At 42.2% G+C, this 19,454-nt stretch overlaps 1 protein-coding gene across 1 annotated transcript in view; it reads left to right on the forward strand.

The window, feature by feature from the left end:
• DPP6 (dipeptidyl peptidase like 6) overlaps nt 1-19,454 on the forward strand; it is a gene marked incomplete at its 5' end in the record, with an annotated part of 163,475 nt that overhangs the window by 1,923 nt on the left and 142,098 nt on the right. The window contains one exon of the mRNA XM_057371082.1: nt 4,162-4,260. Within this exon, the coding sequence (XP_057227065.1) occupies nt 4,162-4,260 (99 nt within the window). The remainder of the gene's footprint in view (nt 1-4,161; nt 4,261-19,454) is intronic.

The following is a 19,454-nucleotide window of genomic DNA, read 5'->3' on the forward strand; positions in this document are numbered from 1 at the left end:
CCAGAGAGCAATTTGGGACATATGTGGGATAGAGTGCAGCATGCAGGCACATAGTCCATGTTCAGACAAAGAAAAGTGGCTACCTGGACCCATAACTTGGCCTAATATTGGGAAAACTTGGGTGATCTTGTGGGTGCTCTCCTGCTAAGCCAGGAACAACASGTAGAGTGGGAAGTGGGTAGGATTTTCTTAGCAGGGCAGATCATGATTAAGGTATTAAATAACTGGGGAAAAGTGGGATTTGTATGTCTCTTCAAGATTCTTTTTCAATTCAGCCCAAACCTTTAAAGGTTTTAACTCTGGATTCAGCTGCAGAAGGGCTGWAATCCCTGCTGGTTTGGGTTTCTCAGGGGCAGGTCACTCCCTCTGCTCCAARATYAGCTCATAAACTGGGAGCAGTGGAYTTTTTRTTGAAGAGACACTRTAATTACAGTGGCACTGCTCTATTGCCAGCTGATGCTTATGTCTTCTTTTATAAAATCCCAAAAGCATTTCAACRTTTCTATGATTTGTATCTGCTTTGATGTTCTAGAACATTCTCAGAGAAGCACAGTGAAAGTTTGCATTTAATTAGACAATAGGACACTTCACAGTTGTAGTGGTTCTACAAGTAAGGTTTCTCCAAYTTCATGTGTGTGATTCCTGCCATTCCACCCACCTTTGAAAAATGTGAAACTAYTTCTGCAAATGATAACAGTGTTGTCCTGAGCCTCTCCTGATTGTCAGCTGTTCACTTGTCACAGCATATCACACCAGTGCAGGTTCCATTCCTTGTTTRTGTATTTATATAAAGACATGAAAAACTTTCTAGAAGTCTGTCCATGCACACACACACAGAGCAAAGCTGAAAAGAAGACCCAGTTCTCCAGAAATTTTGAGTAAAATAAAGCTTTTCCAGCTCCATTAGACATTTAGGGAGAGGCTGCTTTCTTGTACATCTGTTCCTGATATTTAAAGCTTTCTGGAAATATACATCACATTTGCTCCTTTCAAATCTGACCTTTTAGCAGAAAAAAAAAGAAAGTACACCCTAATCCATATTAAAATTTTTGCAAAATCCATGAGAAACATTTCTCAGAAGTGGTACTGAGCTAGTCATTGCATAGCATTAATTCACAGCATGCTGTCTGACAGCCAAAGGCGTTGCCTAGAAAGCTTTGTAGGACTTGTGATACTCAGAAAGAGCAAGGAACTGTGCTTTGGCCAGCTGTGCAGGAGAGCAATTTGTTCACAATGGTTAGATATAAATGTGTTATACRCTGCTAGAAACAGGTGGGATTTTCCAGAAGGGAGAAAGGCTGCTTGTTTGCTTTGTCTGGCTGCTGCCTTTTGGATGCAGAGGGGTCATCTGGGGGGAAAAGAGGTATTAGATCTGCCCTATGCTGAGGTGGGAAAGGAGCTCCTGGTGCTCTGGCACAGAGAGCTGGACACACTGTCCCTCACATGCTTGCAGTGCACAGCAGGCCAGGAGGTGTGTGAGGAAAGTGTCTGACACTGACATGGGGCTGAGCACCAGGGCTGGTGGAAGGAAAGGTGAGCACTCAAAGGTGGCTGTAGCCTTCTGACYTCTCAAGCAGCCTCTGAGCACTGCTGGAGTCAGGGATAATCTTAAAAGAGAGGAGGCAAAACAGGCAGTGAGGTCTTGCTCGTTTTTGTTTGAATTTTCTGGATTTGTGGAGGATCTTTATTCACTTTGTTCACAGCCAGGTGTTATTCCTTCAGCCCCGTTTGTTTGGGTGCACTGACTTGGAGGATGAAGTGCAGGCAGATGAACCCAAACACAGGATTCCTGTCATGCCCTAAACATTGAATCAAACCCAAAATGGGCAYGGTTTCTGCTGGGTTCTCTCAGCATGTAGCTGTGCTGTTTGGATGCTKAGTTTCTGACTTGGCACTCAGATCTCAAGTCCCTGTGCCACTTGCACTGCTGCCATGCTGCCATCTGCATCTTCTGCGCTGGGGGATGTGAATGCAGAAAAGAAAAAGGTGGCACATGCTTAATCCTGTCCTTCCATGAGCCCAGAAGGTCCCTGCAATTGGATGTGGACACAACCTGCCCACAGCTGGCTTAGACACCCTGAGGCACACTCAGGACRGGATGGGCTGCCTGTGATCCCATAGCTGCATTTCTTCCTCCATAACAACATCCTTCCTTTCTCCATTAGGGTCAGAGGAATGGAGCAGGTGTTCTTAACAAGCCCTCTGACCTACCTGTCTTACAGGAGAGGTCAACAATTTTTTACTGGAATTCCTTGATGGATTTATTATTTAGTTGTTTGTTTTCTCCCCAAYTCTGTGGCTAAGATGAATTTAGTCCATGGTCCAATAAAGGAATTTCTCACAGCTCTTACAGCCCTGGGCAGGGGACAGGAAGGSAATCTCACCTTGTCCTTTAGAGAGGCTCCTAAGTGTGCTCTTCAGGTGCTGCCTCTCCCTCTTCCTGCTGTCCCTCACGAGGAGTTGGAATGCTGTGAAGGTAYAGAGGTGGTGCAGCTCCCAGGCTGGCTGTTCCCATCCTGAACAAAAAAGAGGAATAGGAAGGGCTTCCCACCCTGCTTCTGCCCAAATCTCCAGCCCAGAGGTTTGCTTGTGCCTGTCCTTATTCCCTTTGGGGCTGATAGGGTGTCCCTGTTCCTCAGGGCAGCATTTGGGAAGCAGCTTCTGGAGCAGGAGCCTGTGTAGGCTCTGACCTCCCTGRATATCCCATTCTGGGGACTTGCACCAGGGTGGAAATGAACTGGAACGATTTCCTGGGGTCCTTGTCACCTACATTTCCCACTTTAATAAATAAAATGATGCAGAATAACTTGGCATAACGCCATCACACCAAGGGATTTGGCCGAGGACTTGTATTAATGGGTTTTGGTATTTGGAAGCCACAGTGAGCGGTGTGATTGAAGCCTCAGCCAGACGAGGGGAGAAATATGAACACTGAAGAACATAATTTAATTTGGTAAAAATGAAAGTTTGTTCTGAAACACCTTTTAGTGGAGCAAAACACTGTTCATAGGTAATTTTCTGTCATCTCAGGTAGCTCAGGGGCTTCAATTTAGTACAGAAAAGAAGACTTTTTTCCCCACAAATAAATGCCTTCAGAGTCTGATTCCACTTTTCTAATCATAAATGTTCAGTGTAAGTTTAGCACTAAACAATTTTAAAGACARCTAAGGCTGCCAATAAACCTCAGGCAGGAGGATACTGTCATGAGGAAAGATGTTGAAACACTCATTCCTGCTGTGGAAATACTCAAAATGTGGCCTCCTCTTTTCTTTAAAAGAGCAAGTGTATTTAAAGTTGACTGAAAGGTTTCCATGAAAATATTATTTCAGCAAAAAATTGAATGTTGACAACAAATTATTCATAGAGGGTGACTGCTTGTCATAACAAAAAAAAATTGCAGTTGATGGGAGAAAAAGAAAGAGGGAACATACTAATCAAAATTGTTGGGTTTTCAAAGTTGTTAGTTTCTCTCTAAAATCTTCAGCTTTGATATTACCATGTTTACAAATGTGACTGTAAATTTTTTCACTAAAAATAAAAATTAGTATGGACCAGGTATGCAACACCTAAGGATTTAGGTTTATGTCTCACAGATTTTTCAGAAATATTTCTGCAACCAAGTGTTTGATTCCCATGGAAAATAATTTGTGAATTTCTAAAATTATCTGTATGAGCCCTTCCTAGGTTAAATACTTCTCCAACTATGGTTTTGCATGACAGTTTTTAAGGAAATAAAAGTATAAGCTGTAAAAAAATTGGCCATTTTAAATACTCTTTCAAAATGTGGCAAACTATTTCAGAAATATCTCAGTGTTTAGTTGTTGAATAGTTAACATTATATGTCATTATGACATCTATAGGTGTGTTTCYATGACTCAAGTTCTTTTTTGATTCTGTTATGTCTGAAAATATGTCTTTTGGACMATTTCTTGGTCTTTTTGTAGCTGTTCAGACCAGGCATATATGAAAAGGAGGGTTCTGTTAGTGAACCATTAGGTGGTCCTTTTGTAACTCTGACAAAGGGAAGGGATCTGTGTGTGACAGAAAGCTTAATGTGGACTGATTCCAGATGAGATGTGACATGTCACTATCACAGTTGCTGCAATTTCAGATGCATTTCACAGCTGGATTAATGGTAGTTTATTTTTGAATGTTTTACAGTCGAAGATAACAGCTTGTCTCAGAAGAAGAAGATAACAGTGGAAGATCTCTTCAGTGATGATTTCAAGATTCATGACCCAGAGGCTAAATGGATAACTGGTGAGTTCTGAGCATTTTGCAGTGTCTTTGATTTGCTTCCTTGCTCTCCTCCTAGCCATTGCTGGTTTTATGTTCTTCTTAATTCCTCCAGTTCTTTATTTTGCTCCTGAAATTACAGAATCAAGGACTGATTGGGATTGGAAGTGATCTCTGGAGATCATTTTGTCCAACTCCCTGCTCCAGCAGCTAGAGCTGCCCAGAATCGTGTCTTCAAATTCCTATTTTCAACCTTCAAATTCTTATTCCAGTTTTCCTCCTGTTAAACATGCAAACACCACTGTTCTAACTTTTTATCTAGGCCTGCCCAGTGGGCTCATAGATAGGACTTGAAAACTACAGCCTTTTCCTCCAAGAGCATCCAGGACTTAGTGAGWGATGCAACACGTGGTTGGAAGAAGTGTTTGGAGTGCTATCAGTGATTATTGACCATAAATAAAACTGGAGGTTTATATTCCTTCATCAAAACATTTTTTTCCTGGCAGAGAGGTGAAGCAATGCTGAGCAACAGTGGTCCAGCAGCAGCTGGGCTGGGCTTGCACACAAAGCCATGTGCTCTTTTTATCCTCTGCTGCCTTCCATTTTCCATCCAGGGGAAAACCAAATAATACTTGAATTAATGCATGTTTTATTTGCTGGAGTGGAGCTGCTTTGGGGGATGTAGATTCCGGCTCTCACTGGAAATTGCCACGGTCAGAACAAGCTTTGGCGAGAATAAAATGATTTGTGGTGTGCTGTTCATGTAAGTTCCAGTCCAGCTCCTATTATCACGGAAGTTATTAGCTTTTATTTTGAATTTAATGGGRAACTGGATCAAATCCTTCCTCGTGTTTAGCTTTCCTTGTCTGCTCTTCCCATTGGGAACAATTTTAATACCTGTAATGAAAAGAGAGAGTGTTAAAGGGTAGTGCTGAATTAACACATTCCCCAGCTGCAGGTTCTCCCACCCACTCAAGTGGAGGGGAAAGCAATTGCAGGCAATAAACACCTTCCCAAGCACAGCTGCCAGAGTGCAGGAGCTCTTTTCCAGGCTGTGGTGCTCCCCACAACCACTTTCTGGGAACGATGATGATGGAAATATCAGCTGCACTGCAGTTTGGGATTTTTTGTCCAGCATCCTTTTCTTTTTAGCATGGATATCCCTAATGGCCCTAATGAAGGAAAAGGTGTCTTATTGAGATCTTAACTGCTATTTGATTCATTTCCTAGAGTATAGCAAATAGAACATAGTGGAGGGAAAGATAATGAATTAAATAAACTTTTGCAGGAACAGAGAATGAAGTATTTCCATAGAGCTGGGTCTAATATTCCCCCACTGATGGTATCACTTTATGTGGATATAAGACTTATTTTCTGCAAAACTGCTGTCTTCTTTGAAAAAAATAGCATTTCCATTCCTGTTTCAATTATGGTCAAATGCTACAGTCATATAAACTTTTATTAAGACTTCAGTCTTGACTGTTTTGAAATCCATCTTTGTCCTCTTATATGCCCTTACTGACTCCAGTTCAGTCTTGCCAGATATCAAATTACTAAAATATTGTTTCTCTAAGAGACAAAGCACAAAGACATGCTGTGATAACATGCATAGATATTTTAGATTTACTTGCTCTATTGCTTTGATAGGGACAAACACTGAYACTGATTTTAATATATCTAAAGGAATTTCACGAAGCCAATAGATACCCTGTAGATTTACCCAAGGGTGACTTTGCATTTAAGGGCAAGATGCTGATCTGAAATGTCATTCATCCAAGGACCCAAAGCCATTTGAAAACATGAATTGCYTTTCTGTATTATAGTTGTTTTTCACAGCTTTCTCTTGCTGGCTAAGTGGTGAAAATTTGATTAAGATGAAAGACCAGTAGCCAGATTCCTCAGCACATGTTGTTATTGGTCTCTTACTTTTCAGAATGCAAATGAAAGACTCCAAAAATGCTGAAGCCAAACTAATTAACTTAGTGTAACAAGAATGCTGGAGTGCCTTGGCAAAAAAATAAAAAAAGCACATTTTAAAATCGCATGTCAGCTCACAAACCTAACTGATGCTTTGTGGGGATCTAATTGTTAACAATTGTTAAAATCTGGGTAGCTGTTCTGTGTCCTTCTTCCCCTTCTGCTAATTACACAGCAAAACATCTCAGTCATTCAGAGCTCTGCAAAATTCAGTCCTCTTGGCTCTTCAAASCTCTCTTTCCTTCCCTTCCCTCTACATTATTGCAGAAGAGAAGAGGTTGGTGGCCAAAGACGAAGGTCACTGYATGTTTTAGGAGTATTTAAATCATCTGAGGCATCTGCTTCCAAAATAGTTGAGTCAGTAAAATCCCCATGTTCTTCCTAGTAAGCAAGGGGCTGATTCAAAGACTCTGAAAGAACAAGAACTTTACTTTATCTTGGATGAGTCTTGGAACAAGTGTTCCAATAAATAAAATATTTATATTCAGCCTGACACTTAAAAATATGCTGAAGGTTCCATGAAATTGATGGGATGAGCTCATGTTTTAGCACTTTCTTGATTCTCGGTGGGCATGTGGAAAAATAACGTGTTTCTAATCAATAGCTTTGTGTCATTCTATTGATTTTAAAGGAGCTAGAAAAAAACAAAAGAACYAGTCTCAGGGCTGACATAACTACACTTTCAGTATAAAGATTAAAGGCTTTATCTCAGCTTTCAATCACAACTTGTGGCTCATTTGTGGATATGTCTGCACCTTTTTTTATTGGAATTGCAATTAAATTTAGTTGCACGCAGTGAGAGATGTGGAAAAGTTGTAAATTTGAACATTTTACAATTTTTGTGGTGCCACTGTGATTTCAAATACCAGTTTGTGTTTTTATCCAGTGCTTTAGGGAGARGAAAGAATACTTTGTTTAATTAGCATCTGTCTTCTACTGCCCTGATCATTGCTGTCTCTGTTAAGAGCAATCCAGAGAGGAGTGATGCATTCATGAAGCATGAAGTGACAGGCCAAGGGGGAATGAGAGTAGGTTTAGATTGGATATTGGGAATAAATTCTTTACTGTGAGGGTGGTTGCCCAGGGAATTTGTGGTTGCCCCATCCCTGGAAGTGTCCAAGGCCAGGTTGGACAGGGCTCCGGGAGCCACTGGGATAGTGGGAGGTGTCCCTGCCCATGGCAGGAATTTGGAACTGGGTGATCTCTAAGGTCCCTTACAACCCAGGCCATTCTGTGATTCTGTGACCAGAACAGACTGCTCCAGAGCTTATTTCTAGTTTCACTTCCAGGGAATGCTGTTGGTTAGATTTTCCCTACAGTGTGAGCAAACGCTGATTTTATTGAGGTTTCGCTTTTCAGGGCAGCATAGCATATATGTTATACTGTAGTGGGTGTAAAGAAGTGACCTACAGAAAGCTTGGGTTCTGCTGGTGATTAACTGGCACCCCCTTGCCCACCAGTCCAAGTGCAAATAATCTGAGCTGTGTCTCTGTTCCAGCCCCATTCATCCTGCAATTTCTCCTGTGTTTTCTCCTCATCTCTCCATGCCTCATACTCAGTGCTGAGCTTCCCTTTCTTGTACAAGTGCAATTACATTATCCATACACCAAACACTCATCTGAGCTCCAATCAGTGGCTCTTTTCATACTGTGTATCTTAAATGTAGTATYTGAACATTTCCTTGTGTTCCTGTCCCCCTCCAGAGCCCATCAGGAGTGTCCTGTGCTGGCCTTTTGCCAGCACTCTCCCAGCTGACAGGTGGCCAACTCGTTATCCTAGTCCCTAATTGTTCAGCAGTTCTGCTCATAAGCACCACATTACCTTGTAATTAGGCTTCACAATTACTGGGCTTTCTCCTGTAATTTCTCTCACACAGCAGTTTAGCTCAGGTTTCTGAAAAGCTCGATGGGATACTGCGATGTTCTTGCAATGTTTGACAAAAAACAGGATAAAGGAATTTGCTGTCATTTTGTGCTGAAGAGCAGCTCCATCATCTGATTACTTCTGCAAACAATAATTCACAGTTATTGCCTAGACCTGACCTGAGAAGCCAGTTGAGTTAYGCATTCTGGTTTTGTGGCCCTTTTGAGCTGCAGTGATCCCTGCCAGCTGTGAATCTGACCCCCAGCATTTTGGGAGCACTCCTTCCTCATGGAGAGAGAGGAAGTAAAAAAAAACCAGCAGAGAGTGACTCTGTATGCCACTTGTGTAGACTTATGCTAATCTTCTCCATTTGTACTTAATGGCAAATACATKTTGCCCACATTGTAAGTGTTTGGCTGCTCTTTTAGTTCAAAAAAACTTATCAAAGCAGCCTCTAATATCCTGACAGAGGTTATTGCGACTGATTTGAGGCTATGTGTTCTTCCTTACTTCTTACAGGGTGTTTTTCCAGTCTTGCTGTTGGCATCTTGCAAGAACAGTGTATTTAGCAGTGGCTCTTGTCAGGATTTTGGGCTGTGTGTTGATGACTGGTTGTTTTATCAGGAGTGCATTTTCCTTGTGCTAGACACTGGGGGGACAGTCCTTTTAAAGGGGTTGCAGCCAAGTGGGAAGAATAAATGTTGAAATGAAGAGCACAATATATTCCARCAGTGAGGAGCACTGAGGTACAGGACACCAAAGGACATGTTTAGGGTCACAGGAACTTTTAAAAAATGTGAAAGTCAAGCCCTTCTCTCTAAGGTCCCTGCCCAATCACTTTGCCTGCAATATCGGAAAAATAATATTTATTCCTATGTGAAGAGGAGTAATGAGTAAATTAACAAGAGGCTCCAAATGACATTTTCAGAAATGTCTCAGTTATTTGGAAATCTGCCACTCAGTGAGAGCCAGGACCATGGTGTGCCCAGCTTGCCTCTGAGAATGGCAGCTAGGTTTTTATCTCAAAAGTCCCCTTGAAAAATACACTAATAACTAATATCTAAATATAATGGAGTATTTATTTTTATCTTTAATACAGAAGCACATGTCTTGCTGCATGTTTTGCTAATAACATCATAGAAWTTCTGTRCTCTTTTAAAGTGTAATATTGAATTTAATGACCTAGAACTAATAAGTTTTATTTACCATGCTGGAAAATGCATCGTGTAGTGATTGAGGTAATTTATTTCAGTTTACCTTTAGTAATAATGCTCAGATCAACAATACTTAGATTGCCCAAATGCCCTCAAGCCTCTTCTCTGCAATGTAAATCCATTGCACTGTATTGATAAAAGCACTGATGCATTTCAAATGATGCAGATGCGTGTGGAGTAAATGAATTATTTATGGTTTGCTTTGCATAGATATTAAGAACTTTGTAAGTGCTAATATTTTTCATTATGAAAAAGGTTTGTGCTAAGGTGCTGCTTTGACAGGTCTTAAAACTAAAATTGCCCTTCTAGAAGCATGGTGGACTGGAGTGCAGGCTTCTTTGGGCTGCTCCTCCAGGCCCCAAAGATTCATGGAATCGTTAAGGTTGGAAAAGACTTCTGAGTCCAAAAATTAACCCAGCACTGCCAAGTCCACCACTAAACCACACTGACAAGTGATGGATTCCATCACTTCCCYRGRCARCCMGTTCCAGTGCTTGACCAGTGAAGGAWTTTTTCCTAATGTGCAGTCTAAATGTGGCACAACTCATTTTCTTTTGTCCTATCACTCCTTACTCGGGTGAGGAGGCCAACTCCCACCTCACTACCACCTCTTTCAGGCTGAAGAGAGCAGTTGACAGCTTTCAAATGTCCATCCAAACTGAAAGGCAGCAGGAGCCTTTCCCTTGGCAAGGCTGGGCTGTCAGATGAAAAGAGAATTCACCTTTCTGTTTGTCATCCAAGGGACAAAGTTGTCTTTCCTGGGCACTGCATGTTTGGGATCTGTGTTAGGAAGGAGCAACTTCCCTGCTCAGGCACCCTTGAGCCCCAATGCCACCCCAGCTCCTGTCTTATGTTAAATAAATGTAAGGTAGAAAATGCTCAGAGGTGGTTTTGTTGAGGTAAATCTGGTGAAGGCATAAAGAAAATGGGTTACCCAAACAGAATATTTTCCCATCTTGTTAAATGGAAATATTAGTTCATTAATTTCAGTGTGTTTTAAATATGTGTTAAAAAGATGTAAATCAGTGGGTTTACTGGTCTTGATGGTTAAAAGAAAATTTTCTCCACTCCCAATTCTAGTCTGTCAGGCCTCATATCCAAGCTCATGGCAATTTGTTTCTGCAGTATTTTTTATGAGTGTTTTGGCTTTTGAAATGTTCYTGAAATATTTTTTGAGGCACACAGCAAGGAACATAGGTTTGGGGTGTCTAAGGTTTTGGTGAACTCCCAGTTGCAAAGACTCCCACAACCTSTAAGGATGAYCTTRTGCTGGGGTAAASACACCYTCACTAAAGGAAAATGCTGTGTGGRCCAGAAGRAAATACAGGGGGAGGACTAAGATGGCTCTTCTGGTCACGGTTTTGCTGGGGATGGCCTTCAGAAACGCTCTGTTATGATTCATGAAGATAGGGATGTTTTTWAARTGAGYTTGTAGGTAGTGYTKGTGCCATTTTAGAGCTGGCTGATTRCTRTTGTTAATCTAAATTAWTTCTTCTGCCTTCATGAAGTGACATCCTGTGCTGCCAGAGCAGAGTGGATAAAAGATCCTGCTCTGACACGACTGCTACACTGAGGAAGAAGTGAAGAATATATTAAACAATTTGAACCCTAATTTTGTTTTTAGATGCCATCCTGGATCATCATTTTCAGGGGTTTCTGTGGATCTGTGATCTGAGAGCCCTGAAGTGAATTTTTCCTACTCCTGCCTTTTGGCTGCTGGGCAGCTGCCCGAATTCAGCAGTGACCATAACCTGTTCACTAAAGACAAGGAACATGGGAATTAAAGGCTTTTGGAGATACTATAATGGGCTGTGGAGGAGCATTCCTGCCACGTAGCTGTTTTGTTCATTACTGCTAGAGAGAATGAAATGAAAAATCAATTTGGCGCTTTCAAAAATTAATACAGTCCACAGGAGCAAGCTGGGGAGGAGCRCGGTGCTGAGGCTTTGGCAGTGCCTCAGGGCCCTTTTCTCTGCAGTGTGGAGTGCAGGTGGGACATATGGGCTGCTCTTGGACTGAGAAAATGATTCTTTCGTGTTCACAATAACTTCTGAATTTAGAAGGAGAAGTGTGCTGGATAAAATCCTGTTTGGGAAAAATATCTCACCCTGAAAAAGCTGAACAGTAATGGTCACATAAGTGGTCAAATAAGTAATGGTCACACAGTAATGGTCAAATAAGGATTTTGTTTATGCTGGTTTTGAGTAGTTCATTTTTTGAGGAGGTCAAGATTTCCACAGGAGCCTAACCCTGTACTTAGAGGCCTCCATAGGTAACCTAATTTCTCCAAATTGCTTGCTGAACTCTAACCATTCCCTGCTTGTCACGACTGCTGTTGAGCCTCTGAGTCAAACATCCTCCTAAGGTACCAACATATGGCTTTAGTAGAGAACATCTAAAAACACACCTGCATTAAAAAGTGGCCTCAGGCATTCAGTGCCCTGGCTTTCTGTCAGTTCTGTCTCTGCTCCTTGCCAGGAGGAGTGAAGGGTCTGGCCCAGGGACAGAGCTGGGGGAATGACAGAAGGGACATGCGAGGGAATGAGTGATGAGGAGAGCATGGGCAGTGTGATGCTGCACAGACACTCAGGGCAGAAGCCCAGGCAAGCAGGGAGGACCTTGGGGGTGTTCAGGTGGAGCTGGAGTTGTGGAAAGAGTGAAACGGAGTCTGGAAGTCAGTACTGSCTGAGAAATGGCTTAATGGCCTATCATAAAGGGCTAAATACCTTCAGTTGCTATGGCAATACCAAAGGGAATAATTAGTGTATCAAAGATGGCTGGAAGAGGCAGGAGAAATCCTTGGACTTAATTTTTTTGTCTAGGTTCTGCTAACATTTACTGCCCATAACTGCCTAACTTTGTTTCCACTGATTTTTTTTTTTTTTTTTAAAAACAAAGTAGGAAAAATAGGCTTCCCCCCATCAGGCAACATCCCACTCTCACACGTTGGACCAGCAGGCTGGTTTCCTAGACTATTTATAGCCATTAACAAAAACAGATTCCCCATTTCCATTTCAAGCCCTACTCCACTAAAATTAGTGCCTTTCCCTCAAAGTAGCTCAGGAGCCAGGCAGTGCCTCCTGATGTGACTGTCTTCCAGTGAGGAGCAGCTTGGGGGGATAATTTGAAGCTGTAAAAGGTGTGTGGAAACTAGAACCACTCAGGCTCCTTTGTGTGTTAAATTTGTTTGTAGATTTGCAGTAGRAATCCCCAGGAATTCTGCAGAAGCTGCCCCCTTTGCTGCTCCCTTTCAGCATTCTGTGTGTTGCTCTAAGGTGCCCTGCAGCATTTCTGGGCTCAGTGTTCCTGGTGGTGAAAGCAGAGCTGATAAATTCAGTGCTGGGTCCTTCTACCTGCCAGCCAGGCAGGTGTACTGCAATGACACTGGATTCACCGTGGGGAGCCTTTTACTTCATTTTTTTTTTTTTAAAGAACAAAAGCAGAGCAGCAGGGATGGAAGTAGGAAGGAAATGCTGCCACAGGGAGCAGTGGCATCTGTGGGGCACTTTGAAGATGTRGCTCACAGCAGAGGTGTTTCTGAACCTCAGACACGGTCCTGCCTGCGTGCTGAACAGTTTAAATCCGGCCAGGAAAAGGATCAGGTTTTTTCATCCTGTTCAAAGTGGCTTGAAATCAAAACCCTGCTGCTCCCAGAGCTGAAGGAAAGGCACTGGTTCTACAGGAGTGTGTAGAAGGAGGGATTAGGTGTTTCCTCAGTGGGTGTTAGCTAAAAATCCATGGGAATAGCTGCAGGTGGAGTGTGACACCGGGAGATGCTCTTGCCAAGCTGGCACCTGTGAGCCAGGCCAAGGGTGAGCTCCCAGCTGTCCCCAGCCCTTGGGGAAGGGGCAACTGCTGTGACAAAAATTGTCTGTGATAAGCCTTGAAAAGGATGATCATACCTGCATCCCTGCTGGTTGAATTTGTACTAAAATAAAGTTGCAGGGGTTTTCTTCTGTTGCCTATTCAGAGGAATGTAACAGAGGCAAGAGGAGAGAGAGCAGAGCTGTGCTCTACTCCTGGGTGATGGAGCAAGTTGGGCACAGCAGAGGGTGATGGTCTCCCTTCCCCAGGAGTTTGGTAGTGTTTCACCATGAAGAGGGTTGCTTTGGGAGGGAGTAAGAAATTTATTTGGTTTAGATCTAGCACCCCTAAGAAAATCTGGAAGGAGACACAATTTTGAACTGTAGGTAAAGAAGGTCAAGAAAGAGCGTTTGCATGAACGTGCTGAAGGTTTTCCTAACAGTCAGGGTGATTTAAGGGTAGAAACATTTTAGGAAAGAGGCATTTGAGAGATAAGCACCTAGGAAAGCACAGATGGAAGACATGAGGTGCTTAATTGCAGGTTAYGCTGGGCAAATAGCACATTCGAGCGAGGGCTGTAAAGGGATGGTGGAGAAAGGAGAATTCTTCAGGGTGTTCAGGCCTTTTGTTAAACCATTAATCCTAATTATTACACACTGCTGATACCTTCAGTCGTGATTTCCAAAAGTGCTTGTTATTTGACACAGACCATCTCTGGGAGCCCTCCATTCTCTAGGATGAAATTTGCGCCTTCTTTTTTTTTTTCTTTGATATTTTAATCAAGGCAATTTTCTGTTTTTCTCACTGCCCTGCCCAACTTTGATTCCTTCTTGGAGATTTCTCCTTGGTGCAAGGCACCTTTTCCTGACTCAGTAGTTTTCCCTGAGCTTGCTCCACTGCTCTTGGACACTTGTTGAACATGGAATGCTTACCAAGGATTAATTAGAGCAGCATGTATTCTACTTGTTCCTTTTAATGAACATTAAATAAATATGTGCTGAGATACCATAATTAAATAATTTGGAGACAGGAAATACTGTATTTCTGGTGATTAAACTTTGTATCAGGCCTTTGTAACTGAAAATTTAGCAGGCAAAGATTTACTTATCTCAGAAAAAAAAGTCCCTGGTGAGCTTGGATCTCCTGACTGGATTAAGCTGTTGAATGTATGAAAAGCACTTTTTTTCCTTACAAGAAATAGTACCAGACTTATATAATTCATTAAAGGAAATTTAGAAGGAGATAATTATCATTGATCAWGGGACTGTAATTATACCTTAAAATCTCACATCGGTGGAAATTCAATTAAGAGCACAGGAGACCAAAGGTTTGCCCAGCCCAAAATCCCTWTTCCATGAGAGTTGAGATGTGTGTGCACAAGGATGAGTGAGAGGGCAGTGAACCTCATGCACCTTTTAGCTCAGAGAATTCTCASATCCTCTTGAATATTTTCTGTTTAGCTGCCCAAAATATTTTTCTCTTTTAAGACACTTTCTAAGCATCCTTCAGAGCCACTTTCATCCACCATTTCTTTCATTAAGAAGTTTCACTGACCTGAGACCTGTTGCTTGTTTCCATTTGCTTTGCTCAGTCAGCCTTARATGAGAACCTTGGACGAATGTTTTCCATCTCTAATAGATGATTTTAGAGATGATGGGATTGGAAATACATGTGAGCAGTGCACAGAAGTATCTTCATTAACTTCTCAAAAATGTTCATTTGATTATTTGAATTTCATGACACTTGAAGACAAGTGTGTGCATGCAGTATAATTTGTTTGACCCTAAAGAAAAGCCAGATGGTTTTGCAGTGTGTAGAGGTAAAATCTGTAAGTCCCTATACCAAATCATGCCACACAAAATAATATTGATGTCATAAAATCCTGTGATCCAGCAGGGCTTCATTGCTTCATGTGATATCAGGGTCTGCTGGGAGTGATGCCAAGATTTCATTTTGCTACTTGACTTAAAGTCCCAGCCTCTGAGCACAGGTAAGACACAAAAATACTCTACTTTGATTGAAGAAAGCAATGTAATAAATAAACACAGTTTCAGTACTCAGAGATACTATCATAATTATTTCTAAATGGTCCTTCAAATGTTAAACTTATTTTAGGTAGGAAAGGTAGATGGATACAATTCAATGTTTAATTTCATTAGAAAAASATGTTTTTAAAATATCAGGTTCTTTTGAAGCCTTACACCTGGTTTGTGATACTTAAGTTTCATAATAACTCACAAAATCTGGGTAATCATCTTCAAAGCAATTTAGCTTTCCAGGGAAGGTAGAATGGCATGGGTGGAGAAGAAAATAAATTATGAGGGAAGTGGGAAATGTCAGTGCTCAAACCAAGAAAAGTTACAAACTTTTCAGCTCAGAAGTATTTCCTCCATAAGGGGCAAAAGTTTGGATCTCTTGAATCARTGATGATTATTTTGGCATGCACTGGGCTTCATACAAATTTACTCTACTAAGAACAGTGGTGAATCCAGCAGTTCAGAGAGATTTCGGTCTTGTTGCACTTGGGTTCTGTGGTCATTTATGCTGAGTAAGCTGTTCCAGGGTCTGGCTGGAAGTGCTGGCCTGGCCTACATTCATTGTAGGAATATCTGAATGTCATGGTACCTTCAGGCAGACCAAGAACCATCCAGGTCTGGACAAGCATCTCAAATCCACCAACCATGGTGCCCAGAAATTTTTCCAACGCTCTAGTTTGTCATCACCCTAATAAACACTTATTCTCTGCCCAGCAGTCAATTTTGCTGTTTCCTGGTGGGCAGGAGCCCCTGCCCAGGCCTGTTCCTGCCGCTGGCTCGGGATCTGAGCTCTGGCAGCACCAGCAGGGAGAGAGCCAGTGGGGCTGAGCTGGCCCACGGCCCCACAGCGGGGTTAGTGCACATCTGCTGGGCCATGTTCAGCACTTGCTGCTGCTGCTTCAGCTGATGGACCGGCTCATTTTGTGAGACAAATCACTTGGAATGCTCATGCATAAGCCAAGATGCTTATTAATAATTTGGAGGTGTCTTTTCCTTCCTGATTCTCCTTCCCAGGAGGAGCTGGTTGTGAACTGGGACATAAAAAATGCCTTAAAACACTTACTTAAAACATGCCCAAGAGTACATATGTACTTACATATATTTATTTATTTATTCCACATGTTATTCCACATGTTATTTATTTATTCTCCCAGGTGTTAATTTCAGGGGCAACATTTGTGGAAGTCTGCCATTACCTTTTGCCTTGAAGCAGACACTAAACACACCAGCGTGCATAAGATATGGCCTTAAACCAAATTAACCTTTGACATAAAAGCATGCTCTTCATTTGTTTTCTATTTTTAATGCCTCACAAAGAAGGATATTTTTAAAACTATATAACAATAATTATAATGCTCCTGGTTTTTGTTTTCCTAATGGGCACGCACACAATGGCAAATATAGCTAAACCATCAAGCCAGAAGAGTATGAATAGGAAAACAGGGCAGGGATTACTAGAATTCCATAGTTTATATTTGCTTTCCTTGTCCTAGGGCAGGAAACTGAGAGCGTAATCAATTTTCTGTTGCAATCAACTTTTTTAGGAGAAACAATATTGAACTGTACTCAGGAGAGAGCAATACTGAAAACAGCATGTTTTTATCCGGTTAGAGGGACATTATCACCTTGATCACTGCAGCAAGCTTGGGTTGCTCCATCCAAAAAAGATAGATTGTAATGGGAATAGAAATGGTCCAGAGAAAGATTARGACCATGACAGGAGCATGGAAATGTATGATAAAAAGAATTACCCTGAGTTATAAAGAAATCATGTAAGGATAGAAAATAAAGAATAATATGAAGAAGTCAAGTTCTTTCCATTGAATAAGGGTGTTCTTTGGATTTAATTTCATCTGCTGAAAGCTGTTAACCCGCTGAAAGGTTAGACAGAAGGTTGATGGGAAWTGGAAGGAAGGAGCAGCCATTCTTTTGGTGTAACTATTTTTCACCCATCTCACTTAAATGAGGTGTTTATATCAGCCCTTTTGCTCCTGTACCATCATCAGCACATTCATCCTCTTAGCAACAAACCACTGATGGTTCAAGACCAACAGAACAAGGGCAGTAACAGGTGGATGATGTTGGTTCCATGACAGAGAGAGGAATAGGGGCAAGAAGAAGTGAAATRAGGAATTTGGGAATCTTTCCTGGGGTTTGGTGCAGGACTCTGTGTAGGAGCTGCCCTGTCACTGCAGGCAAACCAAACCCTTGTGTGATGCTGAGGAAAAGCTCCTCACTCATCATGGAATCACAAAATGGTTGAGCTTGGAGGGGCCCTGAAAGATCATCCAGTTCCAACTTCTGGCAGGGATGTATTCCACTAGACCAAGCCCCTCAGCYCCATCCAACCTGGCCTTGAACACTTCCAGGAATGGGGCATCCACAGCTTTTCTGGGCAAGCCTGTTCTATTGYCTTCATCTATGTGTGAGACAATAGAACAGTATTTTTCTGTCTGTTGACAGTAGCTGACAGTAATTTTTTCATTCCCTCATGACTAGGTTTAAAACCAATGGGATTTTCCGCATAATTGCAAAATATTTCTCTGGTAGCAGGGCCCTTGCAGCTGGGTGCAGGAGGTGTTCTCCCCCAGGTGCCATCCCCTGCCCAGCATCACATCGAATTATTTATTAATGGTCTTTTGCAAGTGATGAAAATATTTCCATTGGCTCTGTAATATGGTGCCCTCTTGTGACCACTCCAAACTCAGTAATCACACACTGCTCCAAACCAAAACGTGTTTGGGGGTCTTGGATTTCATCCCTTACCTGCCTTGATTTTCAAAAGCCTGAGGTCAGGGTGGTGGCCATGTCTCTGACAGTCTCCTTGTGCAGTCAGACTTCAGCACAATCACACCTTGCCAGGCACATCTGAAATGACAAAGTGACATAAGAGGGATTGTGAAATATTGCACACACAAAAAAAAAATCAAAAGTTCCACACAGAGCATATCTGCTTGTTAATATACAAGTCTCGTTCAGTCTGCTCTGAAATTAAAGTAATCTACCCGCTGTAATCATAATGAAAAGCAAGAAAAAGCACTTCATGTGTTCTTTCTGTCCATTGTGGCCACTAACAAATGCAATTTGTACAGGGGCAAAGAGAAGGAGGCAAGGGAATGCACAGAGGAATTAAGTAAGTGAGCTGTGGGGTCACATTTTAATGAAATTTATTCATGGGTTCCTTTTCTTCTCAGTGTCAAACGGATTATTACATTTAGGTGTAACAGTTTGGATTATGCAYTCCCCTGTGTGAAGCCAAAATGGATGAGGCAGTAAAGACCTGGTGCATTTGACAGAGCGGAGGGGCTCACTGAGGGACGCTGCCCTGGCCTGGGGGACAGTCAGGGAGTGCTTGGGGCTGGTGTCCCTGCATGGAACAGGCAAGGTGGGTGCAACCAAGCAGAAGTGGCAGCTTGGGCTCTCACCTGAGCGACCAGCTGCAGTGAGAAAAGCCCTGGAGGTTCCATATTCCCAGTAAAATCCGTGCCTTTGTGTATTTGGGGCTGTGCACCCACCCCAGTCACTTTATGGAGCTAGGATAAGCTGATTCATGCTACCTGTTGGCTGCACTTTGTTTTTCCTTTCAGTTGCACAATGAGACTGGGAAAAAATATAGGGTGTGGATAAAGGCATCAGGGAAAAAGCATTGTCTGGGGTTAAATTGCTCTTGGCCTGTGTTGAATGTGAGATTTTCCAGCAGGGAGTCAAAGGGATGGGAGTGATCTGCTGCCTCCAGCTGTCCAGTAACCCAGGRGTCATCTGGGCTTTTCCTCCTGTAACATCCAGGGTTTCAAAAACACATGCCATGGGCACGGCTGAACAGGAGAATAAGGTGGCAAAGAATTTYTGAGGGAGATTTCTCAGCTCTCCCTGAGAGAAACATCAAAGTCAGCTCAGTGTGGTGCACTCCCTCCAGTCATTAAAAAGATAAACTGAGGGCAGCAAGCAACGAGGTGTGTGKTTTCACTTGCTGTTGTTAGGGTTCTGCAGCAGTTTTGTTATCAAGATGGTTTGCCCTGGACAGAATAAAAATGGATTCAGACCAGAGTTTCTCATTCATTTTTTGCCTAATTGTAGTGTCTCTTTTTCCTTCCTCCATATGTTCTAAAAGCAGATAGAAGCAGGGAAGGGACTTATTTGAAGTTGAAACAAGTTCTTGATTTCTCTCATGCATTTCAGCTTTTCTTGTCTGTGCCACTGAGTCGTGATCTGAGCCCACAGAGTTCCCAGATWTGGGCTCTTTGAGGAGGAGTTCAGCCTCACAAATGAGGTACAGAAGAATTTTACCTGGTTTCAAATTTGGGACCACAATTTGCTTGGCCTC

Source organism: Malurus melanocephalus, unplaced genomic scaffold (assembly GCF_030028575.1).
Source record: "Malurus melanocephalus ecotype Western Australia unplaced genomic scaffold, MMel_1.1 scaffold_140, whole genome shotgun sequence".
NCBI classification, from domain to species: Eukaryota; Metazoa; Chordata; class Aves; order Passeriformes; family Maluridae; genus Malurus; species Malurus melanocephalus.